General features: G+C 47.4%; 1 protein-coding gene across 1 annotated transcript in view; it reads left to right on the top strand.

The window, feature by feature from the left end:
* Positions 1-18,578, top strand: part of MOB3B (MOB kinase activator 3B) — a 231,537-nt gene that overhangs the window by 168,463 nt on the left and 44,496 nt on the right. Inside the window, exon 3 of the mRNA XM_045289255.1 lies at positions 17,885-18,087. Coding sequence (XP_045145190.1) covers positions 17,885-18,087 — 203 coding nt within the window. The remainder of the gene's footprint in view (positions 1-17,884; positions 18,088-18,578) is intronic.

Here is an 18,578-nt window from a genome sequence, read left to right as displayed (position 1 = left end):
GCCAGTTCCAAGTCCGTAGGTCAGATGTCAGGCTGGAGGCTCCTTTGACTCACGTAGCTGATGAAATTAGCCTCTGTAGGAAGATACCACGTTTGTGGCAGCAGAGGCAAATGACTCCAAGGTGGACAGGTCAGATTGCAGACTGCTGATAACTCCCAGGATTGGCTCACATCCAAAGAACTGGGGGTTAATGAGCCAGATACAGGATCCAGACTCAGCAAAAAGTGAGCAAACTTTTCCACAGCATCCACTTACACTGGCAGCAGGCTACACTCGGAGGAACTTCCTTTCAGTGGATTACATCAGCCCTGTGGTCTAAGGAAGGGCTCTTCTTCCCACCCTAATGGTTTTAGAACTGATGGACTGCTCACAGCAGGTCCCCTCGTGGAGGAGATTTCATGGTTAGGTCACATCATGGTCATTTACTAGGTCTCAGCTGCCAAACCACTGAAAATCCTGCCGCAGCCAAGTTGACACAAAGCTTTATCACACTACCAGAGTGTTTTTATGGGGGTTTGGTTTGGTTTTAAATTCAGCTCTCAGCTTATGGGAGTCAACTTTTCCAGACTGAGTCCACTAGATAAAGTACAGATATATTAACCAAAAAAAATTTGAATTTTTTTTTAATGTTTTGAAATGAGCTGCCAATGTTCTATGAGGTTACATAGATGTAGGTGTCTGGATGCTCTCTAAAGGTCAGAACACTAGCAGTCCTGAGACCAACCTGCTCAGCAGTAATTCTCTCGGCCTCAGAGGTCTTTTCTCCTCACTAACGAGCTTCCCAGGCTGCCACCGTCTGCAACACTGTCTACTGATTCCACGCAGCATAAATCATCCATTTGATGTTATCTGTCTGGCTAGTACAGATATTTGGGTATGATTTCTGGATAAATCATATCCATGTAGGTAATTATAGGTACACAGCTTAGCCTTGGAATTTAGCATAACTTGATGAAACGAATGCTTAGATTAAAGATGTGTTTCTAGTTAGACCAATCCCACCAACTTACTTTCATTGGCTCTTCCACGCAAATACCTGGGCCCCGCCCTCTCAATCTGTCATTCTCGGGCCTGCATACGTGGGTCTTTGCTTGCTGACCTGCACTTTTCTCTCTCTTAAGACTTCTTGTCAGGAGAAAGCCCCACCACTTACCTGAATTTCTTCCTGGTCACTATTCCCTTCAGCCTTTGCAAAACTAAACCCCCTGCCATCGGGTCAATCCTGACTGACAGAGTTGCCCTAGAGAGGGTTTTCAAGGCTGTGAATCTGACTGGAACTGACTGCCTCATCCTTCTTCCGCAAAGCGGTTGGTCTGGCTGTGCAAAACAGCCTGCCAACTGGGTGCCACCCATCATTCTCTGGATGCCCTCATCTTTCTAAAGAGGATCGACCACTGAGGATCGATCGCGTTTGCTATTTTCTCCCTCACTTAGTCTCTTTCATCATGTAACTCAAGATTATTTACGTTTCACAATCCTGGCTGATTTCAATCTTTGGGAACTCTGGGAAACCAACTTTTTATTTAGTTGAAAGTAAGCACTTGGATAAAAAGGCAAAAATGAGAGGAGGGAGATGCTTCTTCTCCAGTCTCCGTGAAAACCAAATACAAAGATGTGCTTCTCTCGGAAATCAGTGATGATGTCCAGGTAAATGTGTACTAATTTTCACAGGGGGCTTCCACATGACAGGGTTCATTCTGGGTCTCTAGCAGATCCCTGGACATCTCTCCCCCGAGCCGTGGCTTTCAGATACTAACCCAAGGATTACTGCCTGAGGCTGTGGAAGTCAAGGTCTTCCCCACTCCACTTACCTGCAGTATATGGATATGTGTTCATTTAGTCAGTCCCCAGATACTTCACGAAGATCACTGTGTGCTCCTATGTACTTGATACCAGGAAAGAGTCTGTCTGTCTATCTATATTTCTATCTATCTATCTATCTATCATCTATTTATCTATCAATCTATGGGGCTACATTCCCTGAGGATATAAAACTTCCCCTCTTGTGGGCGACAGGAGAAAATGGGCAGAGACAGTGTGGTATGGTGAAAATGTAAGGGTGACTGTGGGAGAGGTACAGGGTGCTATTTGCCAAATTAGACTGGGGATGGGGTGGGCATGAAAGATCGCCTAGAGCACTGTTTCCCAAAGTGGAGCTGCAACCCCTGGGGGTGTTGGAATGATCCAGGGAGTGGTGGCAGGAGTAGGGTGGGGGGAGGCTACTAAAGCGATGCTATAGGACAGGGTAGAACTGCCCCCGTGGGTTTCTGAGATGGTAGCCCTTGGTGGGCATAGAAAACCCTGTGTTTCTCCTGAGGAGCGGCTGGTGGGTTCTAACTGTGGACCTTACCATTAGCAGCCCATAGACTAACCACTGAGTCCCCCAGGTCTCCTTGTTATGGGCTATAGTACAAAATAGTTTGATTGCCAAAGGGGCTCACACTCATGCACAGCCATAAACTTCATGCTGACTCAGTGGTTCTCAATCTTCCTAATGCCGTGACCCTTTAATACAGTTCCGTATGTATGGTGACACCCCCCCCAACCATAAAATTATTGTTGTTGCTACTTCATAACTGTAATTTTGCTACTGTTATGAACTGGGCAACCCCTGTGAAAGGGTCGTTCGACCCCAAAAGGGTCTTGGACCCACGGGTTGAGAACCACTGTTCTAGAGGAAGTGCTAAATCAGTTAAATAGCAAATGAGCGTTAGTGTTAGCCTGACAATCCCAGCAAGGAAGGGCAGTTGAAGCAGTGTGTAGTTGTTACATCAGCAGTATGTGGCAACACCTCTAAGGGAACAAAAGGATCTTTGTTCCCAATGGCTAGAGCATTTTCTGTGCAAGTTAGGAAGATCTAGGTACAAAGATGGACAGATAATGCCTGCCATCCCTCGATCACCAAAGACCTGACCCCATGTAGCTTTTGATGATGTTGCTCCAATGTAATAAGGCTGAAGGCAGTAGGAAGTGCTGTTGGGTTTTTATGGCAGGGGGAGGGAGGGCAGGGAGGGGCTACTTGGCTTACATATTAAGAGAAGATTCCCCGCCTATCGGAGGTTGGAGCAGAGGCAGGGAGTTGCTGCACTATGAATGACAGGCAGTAGATGATGACAGGAGATGGGGAAGTGACAGTGGGGTTAGAGAGACATTTGTAAATTACAAAATGAAAAAGCTCTTCAGCAAGAGCTTCCTATTTTTCTCGATAGAATGGAAGAAAGATTCAGCTGGTAAACAAATAGGAACGTTGCCTTTGTGAGGATACCGTATCACATTCAGGACACACCATCTGAGTCCTTTACGTGTGTTGTCTGTCACTCATGACCAATCTACCAGACTTCTAACTTCCCCGGACTAAGGACGCTCATTGCTGCCCCATCTCGTCTCACTCTGTCTGCATTTGATTTTCACCAAAATTGAACCTAGCTGGAGTGTTTCTAATGACTTCAGTGGTCAGACTCTAAGAAGCCTGGGGGAGGGGAGGGAGCTGTCTCCCTGCTAACCACCAGGACAGCAGTTCAAATTCACCAGCTGCACTTCCAGGAAAAGTTGAGGCTGTCTGCTCCCATCCAGATTTACAGTCTCAGTATCCCTATAACGGGTCACTCTGAGTGAGAACTGACTTGATGGCAGTGAGTGGTTTATGGTCAAACCATAGTCAATACCCTTCTCAGTTTTCCATGGGTCTTCGTTTATCTACTTCTGCCTCCTTGCTATGACCGCCAGAAAGAGCCCCTGGACACAGAGAAGATGTATTTGAGGTGCAGAGGGCAGTGCCTCTAGAAGGCCCTGGGTGGCATAACTGGTTAAGTGTTCCACTCCTAACCAAAATACTTGGTGGTTCGAACCCACCCACCAGTACCTTGGAAGGCAGGCCTGACAATCCCAGCATTCTGCTTCCAAAAGGTTACACAGTCTTGCACACCCTGCTGTGCACAGATGTGTGTGTGGGTGGGTAGGTGGGGTGTTACCAGGAGTCAAAATCGTCTTGAGGGCAACTAACAGCAACGACCACAGGTGGCTGCAACAGTGTCTCCGGTGCCCAGCAAATTACCCATCTTTCAGAACGCACACTCACGCATGAGGCTGTGATTTCCCGTTCTTTTGCTCCAAACATTGAAAACAGGAGGTGGGGGGTGGGGGTGGGGCTGGGGGGGCAGACGAAGGGAACTGAAGCAGAGAGCAGTAGCCAAGTTATTATTTCTAACCATTTGTAGCTGTCAGCTTGTTTGGGTTTCCCCCCCACCCCCACCCGCTCTTTTTTTAAGGCAGAAGAACAAAGCCTGGCTACACGGGGCTGTTTTCCTTGGCGTGTTGAACCGACGCTTTCTTGAGGCGCACACTGAGATAACGCAGAACATCTGCTCAGAGGACTTGGCCCTTAGAGCTGCACGGTCGTGGGCCAGAGCACGAGGCTTCCTGAGACCTTGCTCTTCCCTGGCAGGCTCCAGGGCCCGAGAGCCTCTGAGGAAGGAGGCGTGGGGTGACGCTGCAGCGCCGTGCTGCCCGCTGGGTGTGTGCTTGGGTTTGCCCTCCTTGCCATGGACTGGCACTTTGCGTTGGAAGTGGCTTGTTCTCCAGCCGCGCCGTCAGAGGAGCTGTGTTTTCTTTTCCCACGTGTGTGGGATGTTGTTTTTTCGCATGAGCTGTTGAGAGTGAGTGATTTTTATGACTTGTAGAGAGGGATTTTCACATGCGCACTCCTATGACAGGACTCCGCAGACAAAGGCTGCACAAATGCTTTCAGGAGACACGTGGACATTTCTGGTTGTGGCTGATACACCATCAGGGTCCCTGAAGGATTGGTCCGGGTGTTAGGTTTCCTCATGGGTCACGTGGAATACCCTTGAGACAACTCAGACACCTTGTTCCCGTAGATCACATTTCTTCCCCCAATCCACTTTCCAGGAAGGAGTCTGTCCTTGGGAGAGCAGGCTGCAGTCTTGTGATTTTTCCCTACCTGCTGGTGGATTTGATGAGTAAAAACCACCCTTGAACCACCCAATCAATGGTAACATTGACTGCCATGGCCTGGGTGCCTGCGAGTGTCCACTGGCCCTATGCAATGCCTGGCTCATTTAGTCCTCATCATCCAAGAGTGCACTGAACCTCCCGCCCCCATTCCTCAAAGACTGAGACTTTGGAAGGTTAGCAGACTTGCTTCAGGGCGAGCACAAGGATCTTGCAAAACTGGAATCTGACCAGAAGTATGACTGACACCAGAGCCCAATGGCTGATGACACATATGTCCAGGGACATAAAAGCCAAACCACTCTTGGCCACCTTCATCTTTTCACAACTTTGCTTCCCCAGTTCTGCCAACGAGAGGGAGATGAAAAGAGCGTCTCTGTTCTCTTTCACACAATCTTCCCAGTGTTTCTATCTAGATTCTACCATGCATTGAATTGGCCCCACAGAACTCAGAGACAACATTTTATGATGAAAGGATTTATTAAGGAAGTTACCAGGTGAGAAATGCTTAGAATATAGTTGTTCAGTCAGGACGTGTTAGAAACTCTTCCAGTGCTGCCAATCAATGCCTAAAGGGCATGCCACTCCACTGTAGGCCTCAACCCAAAGGCATTCAGCTCCAGCTCCTTGAGTCTGCAAACCTAGTTCCCTAAACTTTGTGCCTAGAGGCACCCAATGCCAGTAAGCCTCAACATGAAGCCACTTGGATCCACTTCTGTGGGTCAGAAAGCCCAGTTCCCACAGTTAAGTGCCCAGAAGTACCCCGGCCTCTACAAATCAGCCTCTTACCTCAAAGCACTCAGCTTGAATTGCTCTGTGGGCTGAGTTCACCACTCATCTCAAGCTCTGACTCCTGGTTCTGCTGCTTCTCCTCTGATGTCACACGGTCTTCTAGATCAAGGGGTTTTACTGCGCAGGAATCTGGGGTCCATTCCTGATTCTTGCTGGTAGTGAGATCCTGCCTGCTGCTTCTCGGAGGGCTCATTTTATACCCAGCTGGATGGCATGCCAAAGAAGCCTGTTCATTACTCAGGTGAATCCTATCCATGCCTTCCCTGGCCTTCTTACCCAGACGCATACAAGATCGTTTGGAACAGTAGATCTCAACCTTCCTCATGCTGTGACCCTTTCATACAGTTCCTCATGTTGTGGTGACAACACCCCCACCACCAACAACAACCGTAAGATCATTTTCTTTGCTACTTCAAAACTGTAATTTTGCTTCTGTTATGAGTTGGGTGACCCCCAAAGGGGTCGCAACCCACAGGTTGAGAACCGCTGGTTTGGAGGAAGTTTGAGATTTTGCCTCAAAGAGCCTCATTAAATGATCCACTGGCCCTGCAACTCCCATTGAGCCACAGAACATTACAAACCCACCCTGCTCCAGGCCCACAATGAGCAGTAAGGACACATCTGGGAGGAAGATGTCCACAGCCCCTGTCTTTCAGTGTTTACAGCCCACAGGGGGAGTGACCCAAGTCAGAGATTCCCATGAACAAGTACATCATGGCCAGTTGTGATTTGCTCTGGAGAATTTCAGGTACACAAGGCAGTGGCTCGGAGCACTGAGTGTGAGGAGTGAGCTCTCAAGCTCTAAGAAAGGTGAATGACAGGGTGGAATATCAACCTGCTGCTTGGGAGGTTTGGGGTGCACTCCCCTGGTGTTCCTGGAGATAACTTCTTGTCCCTCTTGCCTGTACCTCCAGGAGCCAGATGGCGTAGTGGGTTATGCATTGAGATGCTAACTAACCACACCATTGGTTTGAGCCTACCCTTTGCAGGAAAAAGATGAGGCTGGCTGCTCCAGTGAAGATTTTCAAAGTGGCAGAGACCCAAAGAGGTGGTTCTCCTCTGGCCTTTCAGGTCACTAAGGGTTGAAGTGGACTCCATGGTGGTGGGTGTGTTAAGTTTGTGGTTTTTCTGTGCTTCCAGAGAACTCGTTCACCCCAACATTGCTTTTGGGCTAGAGTTCCATTCTGCGATGGGGCACTCTCTTTTAGGAGGTGAGAGGAAAGGTGGACAAAACAGGAATGAGTAGCAAGCTCAGAAACTCACCGTGGGTCATGTTTGACTGTGAGGTCATGGTCACTGGCACATCAGTAATGATGCCTTCTCTGAGGCCTGTTTCCCCTTTTCAGCTTTCAAAGCTGGAGGACAGCAGGGCTCTTAGATCACTTCTTTTTCTTTCAAGAGTGCCAAAGGAAGGAAGGGCTTAATGGGACACTTGAGTTGTAGAAAGATGGAAAGAAGAAAATGGGTTGAGGCTCAGTAATCACTGGAATTTTTATTACATTTTGTTTGGAAGAAAGATGATTTACTAAGGCAGAGATAAAAGGCAAACCAGCATGAGGCCCCAGAGAAATTATGATATTCCATGCTCGATTTAGCACTTACACCCAACATGGCAAGCAGATCGACAGCTGTGGTGAGACACATTCATAAACCCAGCAGGGGAGGAAGGCGGGTTTTCAGCTGCTGGGTTGTAGCCGGAGACCAAGGAGCAGCCAAGAGGCTTTAGGAGACTCCCAGCCTGTCAGTTCACCTCAGTCTTTGCCCCAGCTCCCTGGCCTGGCCCTCCTCCTTGGCTCAACTTCCCTGCAAACTCCAGACTGGCCTTCTGAGCCTCCTTGTGAAGTAAATCCCTTATGGTTCTTCATATCAGCTGGTGTCCTATGAGATTCTGACCTCTTATCCCTGAACTTGACCTGGCCCTTATTTAGGCTCTTGACCTCTGTGTCAGGAGCACTTGGGGTTGCAAACGCCTCTGGCTGCTAACTGAAAGGCGGCTCAAGCCCACCTCAAGGCTGCTTAGAAGAGAAACCTTTGTGATCTACAGGCGGCCCCTGTCCCAAGAATTCTGTCGCAAGTTGCCTCTTGGGCTTTTGTTTTTCAGTTTTTATTTTATTGTCTTCTGTTATCAGCATCTTTATAAATCTAACCTTTGTCTTTGGGGACTGGAAATATTGCACATAAACATACCAATAGGCTTTAATGCATACTGTATATGAAAATACATAGATCAGACATCCCCTCAGACAATAGAGAATGATGAGATGATGGCATTTTGTCAGTTGGGGCAACAGCACCCTTTGTGGAAGGTTCTGGATGATCTGGATTATCCCTGGAGATGGAGATGGCATTTCCAGTTAAAAAATTAGTGAGTGGTCATTGTGGACCTTCTTCTTCTTCTTCATATGCTATGTCGTAAAACATGTGATCCTTCCAAGTCTTCCTATTGGCTTTAGCAAAGCACTCAGCATTTGGGAGTGCATGTTTTCAAACAAGTGAAGCTCCTGGGTTTAGAAAAAAAGTCCAGCTACTCCTTTCACTGTACAAGAACTTTAGAACAGCCTCTCTTTTTTCTCCTTCACCATTTACTTCTGCTGCTATAGGGCAGTGTTTTGAACAGTATGTGACATAGGTGAACATGTGCTAATGAGTGGTGAATGTGGCCATCAGATTACACTGCACCATTGCTTGCCGTGCATATTATTAAAGATGTACAACAAAGATAGAATGCCGGAGACTCACTTGAAGGCATTAGACGTTGAGGACCACCTCTCCCCCTGACAGTTCAGCCATTGACATCCCTGTGGAGTTCAGTTCTATTCTGTCCCACAAGGGGTCGCCATGATTGGAATCAGCTTCATGGAAACTGGCATTTCAGTACTGACCAGTGGCAAAAATCAAGCCACATCATACAATGCAAGGTCATCCAGGTCAGGTCTAAGATCACAGTTGGGCACCTAAATGCCCATCACTTCTCTATAGAACACGCTCATATAAGCACCTTTTGTCATTTCAGACCACTTTCCAAGAGCTTGAATTTTCTCAGCCTTAACCTGAAAGTCACTAGATCTGCCTCAGGGTTGGGTAGAGATAAGGATGGTGATTGTGAATCACTTAGAGACTTTCTGATCAAAGGTTGTTTTTTATATCATCAATACTTAATTTAACTCTCTGCGATTATTGTCTGATGGTTTGTCAGGGTTACTCTAAGAGCAGTCAAAGTTTAACTCCAAACCCTAAAGACACATCATCGATTTCAGTTAAGACTACTGGTTAATATTGTCTGGCATTAACTTTCTAATTGAGTGCAGTGACTGAAAATTAACTGTCTCCACCCACTAGGTCGAAAGTAGAAAAGGGGAGGTTTTAATGAGAAAGGAACTTCAGATTCTTCCCATTTCAAAACCAAACCCACCCACCGCATCGAGTTGATTCTGATTCATAGCAAGCCTATGGGACAGTAGAACTGACACTGTGGGTTTCTGAGGCTGTAAATCTGCATGGGATTAGAAAGCCTCACTTTTCTCCCTTAAAACTGTTGGTGGGTTTGAACTGCTGACCTTGTGGTTAGCAGCCCAAGGCTTAATCCACTACACTACCAGGGCACCTTTTCTGGATCAAAATGTGCATCTCAGAGTTCTCCCTTCTTCCCAAAAGCAACACGCAGACTTCTGTATCAAGATGCTAGAACATGCTGTAAATTCAGCTGTGGACCTTTTTGTTCCTTTTCCAAATAAGAGATGATGGCTCTACATTGTGACTAAACAAGACCACTGCTATTTTCTGGTCCTGTTTTCATTGATGACCTATTCCCTGCCTAACTCCCTGTGCCGTACTTCCGGAGTAGCAGTATAAAGCCATCCCTTTTCTCAGGGAAGTTACAGCAAAGGAAGATATAAGTATAGAAACTTTTTAGGAAAAAAAATTATCCAACACAGAATATAATGTAACGCTTACCTGAGTACCTGCCGGTTAATTCTTTGCAAGTTCAGAACGGCTGTATGAATTCCACGACTGTCTGGAAAATAAATGTGTGTGAGGAATGCAATACTAATCCTCAGTTTGGTTCCTGGTCATCCCTTCGTTCCTGGATGCCCCTTAGGAATCCTGGTGGTACAGTGGGTTAAGTGTTGAGCAATTCAACAAGTTCAGCAATTCAAACTCCCAATCCCCGTTGTCATTCTGGGGGGAAAGATGAGGCTGTCTGCTTCCCTGAAGAGTTATAGCCTTGGAAGGCCTGTGGAGCAGTCCTGTCGAACCCCCAGGCTTGCTATGAGTCAGCACCCAGCTTGTTGGTGGTGGGTTTCCATGGTCATTGGCCTATAGCCAATCTCACCAGGTCATCATTTTTCTGTGTGTGTGTGTGTGTGTGTGTGTGTGTGTGTATGTCTATTCTGCCCTTCTTATCATCCAGAAATTATGATAATTTAGGGCTTCTCCTCCACCTCAGGAATGACCTAAGAAATACAACAAAATCCTGTTTCCCAAGCCAATCATGTTTACTGGCACAGAGACCAAGATTTCAATACATATTTTGGGAGGATGCAACTTGACCCCTAAAAGTGGAATGATTATCAGATACAACTTGTCTGGTGGAGCCATGAGATTATGAGGGGTCAGAATTCTAAGATCGAGATCTTACAAAATTGTCCAGGTGGGAAATGATTAAATGTAGATTTTAGTTCCAGACACTATACAGATATTACAAAACCATTACTCACAATTTGCTGTCATCAAGTCAATGCTGACTCAGTGACCCCCTGTAGGACAGGGTAGAATTGTCCCTGTGAGTTTCTGAGACTGTAATTCTTTATGGAAGTAGAAAGCATCCTCTCTCACCCAAGGAGCACCTGGTGGTTTCAAACTGCCGACCTTGCAGTCAGCAGCCCAACTCGTACAACCATGAAGTAACTTATCCATGTAGATAGTAAATCATAGGGCTAGGATTTTAAGCTGAGTTTTCCAGACTTCAAATATAAATTTGAAGTCTGGAAAATTTGAATATAAAATTCATGAACATAACCCAAATGTGCCAAGCACGAGGCTAAGACATGAGGAACAAGTTCAGTGTGCTGGGATCTGAGAATACAAAAAACGCATGCCACTCCTGGCCTTTCTTTCTTGACACTAAGACAGTTCAAAGCCAGAGGCAAGGCCAAAGACCAGAAACCAGGCGTGGGGTGGAAAGAAGAGCCAAAGAACTGATAGCAGCTGCCTCTCCCACAGCAGTCTGCTTCTCCGCTGGGTTTAATAAGTCATTGCAATGGCCACACAGAACTCACACATCACACTCACGATTATGGGGTTTGTCAGAGAAGTCCACAGGTTACAATTTAGGATTAGAAATGCTCAGGATACAATTTTTTCCAGTCAGGAAAGCCTCAGACATGCCAGCACCTCTCTCTCTGGTCCTTGGCCTCTTGGCCTTATGACACCTGGCTTGGCCTTTGCCTTGCTCAGGAAATGTTACAAGACTCCTTTAGTTCTACTGAGATGTGCCCAAAGGCATGCCACTCCATTGTAAGACTCAGCCTGAAGGTGCTCAGCTCTAGCTCAATGGTCAGCAAACCTAGCTCCACCAATTAAGTGCCTCAAGGCAGGTCCCCTACTCCACAAAAGAGTGGCCTTACCAAAGACACTGCCTTAATTGCACTGTGGGTTCGAAACTCACCTCTCTGTCTGTTCTCTGGCTTTGCTGGATCAAGGAGGTTCAATGTACTGGGATTTGAGAGTCCAAAGGTTACACTCCACTTCTGGCTCTTCTTTCTTGACTACAAGAACATTCACCCGCTTCCTCTCTGAGATAGCTCATTTTATACCCATCTGGATGGCAAATTTGACAAATCTCCACGTTAGAGTTCCAAGTTTCAACCATCACAATTAACCCTGATCACAACCACTCCCAATTGAATCAAATAAAGCTATCAGCATCTTTCCCCACCTTCTCTTACCTCCTTAGGCAAGAGGCATTTGGTGGGAGTTACACATACCATGGCTGAAAGCGTTATCTGAAGTAATTCACAGCACAGCCATGGGAGATGGGTGTTTACCTGTGTCTGATTAACTCTGTGAAGACAGTCCATTAGTGGATGCTGACAAATTATGCACGGCATTGGGAAGGATGAGCATTCCAGGCCATTTCATTTGCTTTCGGCACCTGTACATAGACCAGGAGGCAGTCATTCTTTAAGAAGCACCTGGTGGTTTAGAATCAGGAAAGTATACATCGGGGTTGTTTCCTTTTCTCATATTTATTCCATTTGGAGGCTGCACAAATAACCCGAGAACTTCAGAACTGGAGGAAGGCATTTCAACAACTTGTGTCATGTTGATGCCACAAGCTTGCTTGCTGAAAGTGAAGAGAGCGCCAAGTATTTACTGAGGAAAATCAAAGACGACAGCCTTCCAGCTGAATTACTCCTTCAGATACAGAATACAAAAGTCCTCACAACGCAGTGTGACAATAGCCGAGGGAGAGACTGGGGTTGCCAAGGCTTTCCTTTTACTTGGACCCACAATCCATGTCGATGGGAGCAGCAGGTGAGCTACCAAGTGACATATTACACTGAGAAAATCCATGACAGATAAACCTCTCAGGAACAAGGATGGGAGGAGAGATACCATGAGGGTAGAGGGAAGTTTGGGGGAAAGGGAGAGAAAAGGGGAACTGATCACAATGATTAACATATAACACCCCCCCACCCCACCCCCACCCCCTGAGGGGGATAAACAACAGAAACCTTGGGTGAAGGGAGACAGTGGACGGTGTAAGATATGAAAATAACAATAATTTAAAAATTATCAAGGGATCACGAGGGTGGGAGGGGGAAGGGGGGAATAAGGAGCTGATAGCAAGGGCTCAAGTGGAAAGAAAATGTTTTGAAAATAATGATGGCAACATATGTACAAATGTGCTTGATACAATTGATGTATGGGTTGTTATAAGAGCTGTAAGAGCCCCCAATAAAATGATTTATGGAAAAGACATGCTTTCTAAGGATCATTCTTAGAAGGGACTTCACACTTTGGACATGCTATCAGGATGGACCAGTTCCTGGAGGACAGTGAACCCTGTCAAGCAGTACGTCATGAGATGGATTGCCATAGCGGGTACAACAATGGGCTCACCATAGCAACGATTAGGAGGTTGTCACTGGATTTGGCCACATTTCGTTCTGGGGTACACAGGATCAACCCGAGTCAGCCAACTCAACAGTAGCACCCAACAACAATGAACGTTAGCTTGTGCGGATTCATCCCCTGTCTAGGGTTGAAGCCTTCAGCAAGGAAAGGCAAATTTCTCCTTGAAGGCGGTGGGCTCTGACATTGCCCCCTTTCCCTGCCCCCTGGGCCTTCTCCCCTTATCACCTTTTTAAATTTTAATTATCTCGATGTGCAACTAAGAGGAGGCCTGGTAGTGCAGTGTTTCAGTGTTGAAAGGTATGACCGTGCGTTTCCATAAAGGCTTGCATCCTTGGCAACCGTAGTGGGCAGTTCTACTCTGTCCTAGAAAGTTGCTGTGAGTCAGCATCAACAGGACAGCGCTGGGTTTAGGGGTTTGTTGGTTTTGCCACAGAACCGTAACCCTTAGATGCTTCATTTAGCAGTGAAAGGGGTGGAACCTCTATCATGGACCAGAGAGAAGGAGTTACCCTGCAAACCGAAGCAGGTACTTCAGAGTTTAGAGTCAGATACACTGAGCTCACATGGCAGCCCCCCGTTTTTAGCTGAGTTGCTGGAGCAAGTTCATTCATGCCTCTGGGTCTTCATTTCCTTCACTGGTAGAAGAGGAAGCATAAGGCCCACACCACTGATAGGCTGTGGAGATGACACCCGGCAGCTTCCCCAGCCAGGGAGTGGTGCTGGCTTCTCTGAAGCCCAAGGAATAGCCCTCAAGTTCTGCCCATGGGCTGCTCCCCATTTCCCCTCCTCCCTTAAATCCCACCATTTGCTGCCCAGTCAGCTGCCAAGCTGTGCCCCACCCTCTCCCTGGGCTTATTTGATATGTGGCCACTTTGTTGCAGAAGAAAAGCCAGTATCGGTGCCAGAGCCCTGGGGAGACAGATCATGACACTGCTGACTGCCAAACGTGTTCCCCCTCTCTCATCGTGCCCCGGGGGCGTCCCGTGTGATCCCATTACAGGGTATGCCTCACCAGCCAGCTGCCTCTGGGACCCTGTGGGGACCAGGACAGCAGGTCCCCCTGGGTTCTGGGAGCCACGAGCATGCCCTGAGCAGAGTTCTGCAGTTCTGTTCAAAGACTGCTGGTGCTGCCTGCCTTTCTTAAGAAGAATGGTTTTCCTTAGATTAACCGTCAACGAACTCCAGACCTTGTCTTGTGGAGAACCTGGTGGGGGTGGGGGGAGGATTCACAAGGGGTGGGCTTCCGAACTCCTCCAGTGTTCCTGGGTTGATGAACTCTGCTGCTAACTGGAAGGTTGGTGGTTTGAGTCTATGCAGAGGTACCTTGGAAGAAAGGCCTGGAGAGCTACTTCTGAAACATCAGCCAGTGGAAATCCCAGTTCTACTCTGACACAGGCATTCACAATGCATCCCAATCAACTGGATGGCACCTCCATTCTTGGTTTGGGTCCTCGGTTCTAGGCACCGTAGGAGCATTTTGCCCAGTTACCATCCACACAGCCTTCCAAGCAAGAACCAAAGATCCTGTGTGATGCGTGATTTCATGCGTCTACTTGACTGTGCAGCCAAACTCTAGGCTAGGTTTTACTGTGAAGGTATTTACCCGTGATAAACATGGACATCCGTTGACAGTAAGTAAACAGGTTGCCCTCCATCACAAGGGCCTCATCCAATCAGTTGTCAGAGCAAAAATGGAAGTTTCTCTGGGGGTGAGGAATTCTATCTCGTGATGGTAGATACACATGCAAACCTTGCCACAATTTCCAGCCCTCTGTCTGGTCTACCAACTTTGGACTTCTGTCTGGTCTACCAACTTTGGACTTGTCTCCATAATCCTTGAACCAGTTCCTTAAAGGTCATCTCTTTCTATAAAACCGTTTCCCCTCAAGCCGATTCTGACTCTTGGCTTTCGCATGTGTGTCTGTAGAACTCTGCTCCATATGGTTTACAGTGGCGGGTTTTATTCGGAAATGGATTGCCAAGAATTTCTTTCAAGATAACTCTGGGTGGACCCTACCCTGCAATCTTTCAATTAGTGGCTGAGCGTGTTAACCATTTGCATGACCCCGGGTATGAGCTTCTCTAGACACACACAGTATATACACACACCACACACACACCACACACACACCACACAACAATCACACAACATGTACCACACACAAATACACACCATATACACACACTTACCATACACACAGAGACAACATACACATACACACCACACACACATGTGCATACACAGGCTTCAAAATTTTTGTGGAAACATTTCATTACCTTGTAATTAAATCTTTTTCAATGAAATTTTTGAAGCGTGTGTGTGTGTGTGTGTGTGTGTGTGTGTGTGTGTGTGTGTGTGTTTGGGGTTCTGTGTCTCTGTGTTAGACATAAGAAACCATAGTAGCTCAGGTATCCCTTCGAATCCCCCTGGCCTCGGGAAGTGTTACCTTTCCTTTCACGTGTGGAACAACGGACACACAGAGACATTGCTCACTTGCCCAAGGCCACAGAGCTGGGAGGGAGTGCGCCTGACTGCCTGTCAGCAGTGTCCACACCAGAGGTATTAGCATGTTGGAGAAAAGGTGGGGCGCCTGGGACCCCGCTCTGGTAACCTTGACCAGGCTAGGGAGTGGCCACCTGGCAGGAACTCTGGGGGGCCCCACCTGACCACTCGCCCTATCTGTGTTAAAAAAAAAAATAGAAGCCCCCAACTCTTAGTGTTCTGAGAGGTGCAGCGGGAATGGACTTGACAAAAAGTATCTATGACATCTGGTGAATTTGCCTCCCTCAGAGGCCCTCTGTCTTAAGATAATGTTGGATCAGAACATGCTAGGCCGAGGGCCAGATCTGCCCCACAGGGAGGTTTTGTTTGCTTTTGATATTTTTGAAACATTCATATAGTGAAACTTACAAGACCCAGAACTCAATGGGACTGCTTGTTTTCCCAGGTCTTGCAGGTTTCTCCCTTTGACAGGGTACATGCAGTCTTACCACTTTTCTATCACTCAATGTAATCAAAAGGTTTCCTTCTCTGACAGGCTTCCGCCTTACACAGGTTGCAACTTCCGCAGCCTGCTCTGTAATTGTTAACACTTTCAGAAGCATCCCTGGGTGGTGCTCAAGGATCCCTGGTGGCATAGTGGGTTGCCTGCTGGGCTGCTAACTACAAGGTCAGCGGTTCAACCCTACCAGCTGCTCTTTAGGAGACAGATGAAGCTGTCTGCTCCCACAAAGACTAACTATCTTGGAAACCCACAGAGGCTGTTCTTCCCTGTCCTATAGGGTGACTAGGAGTTGAAATAGACTCAATGGCAGTGAGTTTGGTGGGGTTTTTTTTGTGGGGGGAAGGGTTGCTAATGTTTCAGCTCTCAACTACTCATGGAAAGGTTGGCAGTTCAAACCCACCATCCGTGCTTTAGAAGGCAGTCGTGGTGATTGCTCCTGGAAGGCTGCACCCTTGAAAACAAAACCCAGTTCTCCTCTGGGGCCAGTGCTAACTGTCAGTCGGAATCCACTGGACGGCGCCAGCCACAGCCAGAACACTCGAATGGCTATCTCGCTGGATGCGGAGCAAGTTCACCCAAAAGCCTCGATCGCTGAATTCTCTGGAAATCCCTGAATCATGGTGAATACTCTGAAGTCCCAGCAACCCTGGGCCTGTGTTTGCCAATTTGCTGCAGCCTCCCCCCCAACACTCCCCGCCTCCAGTGGCAGGAAATGCTCACCTCTCCATCACCACGCCCTCCTGCTTCCAGGTTTCTTGTCTGTTAAGAGAAGGTCCTTGGCTGAAAGGATGCCAGGTTTTGCTTCTATCACTGTGGGTTAATTTCAGTGGTGACAATGAGACCTCTAACACTTTGCTCAAGCAATACTAAAAGTTAGCAATGTAGAAATATTTAGCACTAATACTATTTACTCCCAAAACATAAATGTACTATCTACTTCTAGGGCCCTAAAGGGAATAACAGAATTATCAGGCATGAAATGTTTGACATTTGTCCATAATGGAGGTTAAAGTGGTGTAACCAGAAGAATTGACAGGTCTGAGATTAATGCTTACTGGACAATGGTGGCTCCTTACAAAGGGCTATCTTGAAGATGAACTTTTGCAAGATTTAGAGGAACCAATGGATGACAAAGTGTAAAACTCCTTAAATAAAATTTATTAACATTAAATAAAATCTATAAAACAAAAAGAGAAGGTCTTATGCTCCAAAAAGTGGGCTAAATTAGCAAGCAGGAAGGGAGCATCCATATTTCTTTTCAGACTACAAGGTCTTTCCGCACGTTTGGTCCATGTTGTTGTTCTCTGCTCAGCTTCTGGCTTCCTGTGCAGAAAGGGCTCCGAGGTGCGGTGTATCTGCTCGCACTCCTGCCCGCCGGCCTCTCCCACTGGGAACATGGGGCGTACTTGTAGCATTGTTACATTGATGCACCAAGATTGATACAGTCGGTTCCCTGAAGTCCATCAATTCAGGAGGCCTTCTTTCTTTGTGTTGTGCACACAGCCCTCAGAGCGTTCACAAAGGCATGGATCCACCATTATAGGACCACACAGTATAATTCCACTGTCCTCAAATGCCCTGGGCCCACCTCACCCCTGTCACCCATCTTCCCCCGGCCCCCTGGCAGCAAGTGCTCTTTTCCCTGTGCCCATAGCCTTGCCAGTTGCAGACTGTCATTTCTGAATGTTTAATATGCAAAGTAGGTCCCACCCCAAAAAGACACAGACAAAGAAACAAATCTAGCCCTCTTCACTCCTTTTTGCTTCTCTGACATCCTTGCTGGCACTTGATCCTAACCCCCTATTAGCCATTGTTTCAGCAGGCTTCTGTGGCAGCTGCCCCCAGAGGGGTGGGCCCTGTAGCTTGGCAGGCTCACAGCCAGCATGATTCTCCAGGGTGGCTCCCGGGCGGTGGCGCTCCCCCAAAGCTTCATCTTTCTCCTGTCATTCCATTCCGGTTTTGTTTCTCTTCTCCAGGTGTTCCTTTCCCAAAGAACTTCCTTCAAATCTGCAAGAAGATCCTGTGCCGCCTGTTTCGGGTCTTTGTCCACGTCTACATCCACCACTTTGACCGCGTCATTGTGATGGGTGCTGAGGCCCACGTCAACACCTGCTACAAACACTTCTATTACTTCGTCACAGAGATGAACCTCATAGATCGCAAGGAGCTGGAGCCCTTGGTGAGTGTCATTGCCACCGGGGTACGTGAGTCACCCCGAGGAGCCCACAGCCAGTCCTGTGGGCAGTGCGCGCCAGAGGTCAGCTGTTAGTCGGTGTGCAGGATTGGAGAGCTTAGAGGTGAGCCAAGACAACATGAGACAACATGACGGCAACCCCAGGAGGGGTTCTAGCATCTGCCCCACGGAATGGCACAATGCAGTGGGAATATGAGGGTTTGGACCAGGTGGGATAGTTTTGAATCTCAACTCCCAAATCAGACACCAGTGGATTCAGTCCCTTAATCTCTCCTACTGCTCATCAAAGATGACCAGAAACATTTCTTCCGCCAGTAAATAAATACTTAGCACCTACTGTGTATCAGCTGGGGCCTTGGTAACGCTGTCCGCTGGTGAGTTTGAACCACGAGACCATCTGCTTCCGTAAAGATTTACAGTCAGAATTGACTCTGTGGCAGAGGTGTGTGTGTGTGTGTGTGTGTGTGTGTGTGTGT

The sequence above is a fragment of the Echinops telfairi genome, unplaced genomic scaffold (assembly GCF_000313985.2).
Source record: "Echinops telfairi isolate 266 unplaced genomic scaffold, ASM31398v2 ScPeMD7_25;HRSCAF=90, whole genome shotgun sequence".
NCBI classification, from domain to species: domain Eukaryota; kingdom Metazoa; phylum Chordata; class Mammalia; order Afrosoricida; family Tenrecidae; genus Echinops; species Echinops telfairi.
The sequence above is the reverse complement of the archived record's forward strand: the minus strand, read 5'-3'. Positions and strand labels throughout refer to the sequence as shown.